The 3565-nt window shown below is 52.8% G+C and overlaps 1 protein-coding gene across 1 annotated transcript in view; it reads left to right on the top strand.

Annotated features, from left to right (window-relative positions):
* The first annotated feature begins 433 nt into the window (after nt 1-433).
* The window catches only part of WDR82 (WD repeat domain 82), a 34919-nt gene continuing 31787 nt past the window's right edge, over nt 434-3565 (top strand). The window contains exon 1 of the mRNA XM_026656680.2: nt 434-1216. Within this exon, the coding sequence (XP_026512465.1) occupies nt 1056-1216 (161 nt within the window). The 5' untranslated portion in view covers nt 434-1055. The remainder of the gene's footprint in view (nt 1217-3565) is intronic.

The raw sequence follows: 3565 nt of genomic DNA, 5'->3' as shown, positions 1-3565 counted from the left end.
GTCTGACTCCTGAGTTCCAGAGACAAGGTGGCTGAGGTAATATCCTCTATTGAACCAACTCCTGCTGGTGAGAGAGATGGGAGGCTTGGTGGATGGGGCTGTGAGGTGACTGGCTTGAGGGCCTGGGGTGGGACAAGAGCTCTGTGGCTCAGGGTTGTGGGGTAGTAGTTGGCCTTAGGGGTCCAATTTGTAGGGAGTGGGGGGGGGGGGGGGGGGGGGCCGCTTGTGGGGGGGGGGGGGGGGGGGAGGTTGGTGGCCCAGCTTATGGGGAAGGAAGGGGGCTTAGTGGCCCAGGGTTGGGACTTTGGTGGCCTAGTTTGTAGTGTGCCTGGGGCAGGGGCTTGGAGCCTAGTTTATGGGGCAGGAAGGGGGCTGAGCAGCTGAGACGGAAGGGCAAGCTTGATAGGCTGTAAGGGGGTAGGGGGGACTTGGTAGCTTAGTTTATGGGGCCGAAAGGGGGCTTAGTGGCCCGGGCCCAGCGGCTGCTGGGGAAGGAGCAGGGCCCGCTGCCACACACAAAATGGCCGCCAGGGCCAGCCGGCGGTGGGTGACGTCTCCCTCCGCTATCCCACAATGCACTGCACCTTCACTTCCCTCTCCGAGTGCCCCCTCCCCTTCGGCATCCCACAATGCACTGCCCCTCTCCAGCCCTCGCGGTTCACCAATCCCACAATGCGCTGCTCCTCCGCTCTCCCACAAGACCCCCCCCTCGTCCGCCCCACAATGCCCTGCTGCCGGCCCACTTCTTCCCCCGTGAGCGGCAGGGTCTGTCCCTGTAGTAGGAAGATGGCGGACACAATGAGCAGGAGCCGCCTCTCCGCAGCCTGAGCCGACCCTGCCTGAGGGCGCTGCCCGCCCGTGCCGAAGCCGCCTGCCAGCGACGCGCGGCCCCTGCCCGAAACCCACGCGCTTCAGGCCCCCGCCCGGCTTCCCTTTTCCGCTGCTTCACAGGCTCCGCGGGCTCTAGGCCGCCGCCCGGCTCCTCACGTTCACCGGCTTCCTCCGTGCCCGGCTCCCGCTGGGCCCCGGCCGGCTCCTTAGGCCCCGCTCGCGGCATGAAGCTAACGGACAACGTGCTGCGGAGCTTCCGCGTGGCCAAGGTCTTCCGCGAGAACTCGGACAAGATAAACTGCTTCGACTTCAGCCCCAACGGCGAGACCGTCATCTCCAGCAGCGACGACGACTCCATCGTGCTCTACGACTGCCAGGAGGGCAAGTGAGTGGCGGGCTGCCCAGGGGAGATCTACCCGCGGGAGTGGAGAGGGTGGCCCGTGGGTGGTGATGGGGGTGCGAAGGCACAACTGCAGGACCCCCCGTGCCCGTGGGTGGTACTTAGCCTCGCCGTAGCGCTGCCTGGTGGGGTGTTGCCCTGGGGGACTGGGCGGGTGGAACCGGAGGGATCGATCCGCCGGGATTATCGGCTCTCCCAAATCCCAAGGGAGGAGCCTGTCAGGGAGAAAAGGCGGGTTCAGGAAGGGCGGAGAATAGCACGGGTTTAATGTATATCTGCTAGCCAGAGTGCTAAAGCTGCCAGCTAAAGGCTGATGTGAAAGACCAGGAGGTGGGGAAGACAGCCACCTAGGTGTGAGGAGACAGCCACCCAGTGTTGCTGATGCTCAGGTTTCCCCCAGGTAGAAGCTGCTGAGTTAAATTGACATTCTTTGTTAGCTTTGCTGCTGTCCACGATTTTCTTCATTGCAAAAGTAAAATTGATCAGAGATTCCCATGTGCTTGGCTGTGCTGCTGTTTGGCAGAGCTCTGAGCAGTAGCTGACAATATTGTAATTGTGTGTCTGCAGATTTGAGAACCTTCTCTGCCCTGGGATAGGTGTTTTTTGTTTTTGTTTTGTTTTTATGGAATGAGTGTATAAAACTAAAAAACTAGAAAAATTAGGACTTGAAAATGGAGCTGCAACAGCAGCAATAAGGTTACTTTTATTCGATTCTGTCATGGCACTGTGATAAAGCACTTGAATCGCATCTACACTACAGCCTTCACTGTTACTACCTGCAGTGGAGCTGAAACTGGTGATTCACAGCTCCTAAATGTAGCATTGTAGATATAGACTGGAAGACTTTTGCTTCATATTTGGAAGGTTACAAATGTGATTTTTCACACCTATGGGGACTAGAATCTTGTTTTACAAGAGCTAAAATTCTTTATTAATTGATGGCCCAGGACTTTTCACTGGCCACAGAAATCTTTACTTTCACTGCTGAGTAAATGAATGGATTTTTCAAGCTCTCATATCTTAGATTTAGTTAGTAAAATTGATGGATAGCTGTACTTACAGATGAATTATGTATATGGGTCCAACTTTGAAGTCAATGGAGTTGCCTTGATTTTTCCTTCGAGGAATAGCCTACTGTTGGCTACACATTGCTGCAGACTCATTTCTTGATGAGTCTTTCCATTGAAAATCTAAGCCAGAGAGAGAAAAAATTGATTTGGGCATGTTAAATACCCTGTTTTGGTTTAAATTAATGGGATGAAATAAGAAACTGCTTTGACATACATCTAGAACAGTTCGCCATTTTAAAAGGTAACTTTTTAAATATATTTTCATTTCATAGTTGAAGATGGCATACTGTACATGCTCAATAACTGTAAAAACAATGAGGAGTCCGGTGGCACCTTAAAGACTAACAGATTTATTTGGGCACAAGCTCTTGTGGCTAAAAAACCCACTTCTTCAGATGCAGTTAAAAAACGGTGTGACATTCCACTAGAATACATTGCCAGTATTATGTAGGCAGAAGGGATTCTACTGTGCTTTTTGTGAATTCCTTTTGAGTAGGTGGCATCTTTACCTACAAACTAGAATTAAAACGTGTATGATTCTGCTATAGAGCGAGATGGAGAAAAGGGAGGAGGTGTTGCCTTGTGTATTAAAAATGTATACACTTGGACTGAGGTTGAGCTAGAAATAAGAGACAGACTTGTTGAAAGTCTCTGGGTAAGGATAAAAGGGGTATAAAAAACAAGGGGTTAAAAAAACATGTCATGGTAGGGGTCTACTACAGACCACGAAACCAGGAGGAAGAGGTGGATGAGGCTTTTTTTAAACAAATAACAAAATCATCCAGAGCACAGGACTGGGGGGGGGGGGGTTCAATTACCCAGACACTGTTGGGAAAATAACACAGCAGGGCGCAGATTATCCAATAAGTTCTTGGAATGAATTGGAGACAACTTTTTATTTCAGAAGGTGGAGAAAGCTACTGGGGGGGAGGCTGTTCTAGATTTGATTTCGACAAATAGGGAGGAACTGGTTGAGAATTTGAAAGGGGAAGGCAAATTGGGCGAAAGTGATCATGAAATGGTAGCGTTCATGATTCTAAGGCAGGCCCGCACAACATGCTGGCCGCATGTGGCCCGCGTGGGCTCACTGTGTGGCCCGCGGGGAGGTGAGTAGGCAAGCGTCGGGGTGGGGCAAGCCAACGGCCGGTGGGTGGGCGGGGTGGTGAAGAGGCCAGTGGCAGGCTGGGGAGTGAGGGTGAGCCAGCGGCGGGGGCAGGGGCAGTGGCAGAAGGTAAGAGGCTGGCGGCGGGCAGTGGCGGGGGGG

The sequence above is a fragment of the Terrapene carolina genome, unplaced genomic scaffold (assembly GCF_002925995.2).
Source record: "Terrapene carolina triunguis isolate 2854851 unplaced genomic scaffold, T_m_triunguis-2.0 Scaffold232, whole genome shotgun sequence".
Taxonomy (NCBI): Eukaryota; Metazoa; Chordata; order Testudines; family Emydidae; genus Terrapene; species Terrapene triunguis.
This window is presented reverse-complemented; position numbering and strand designations above follow the sequence as displayed.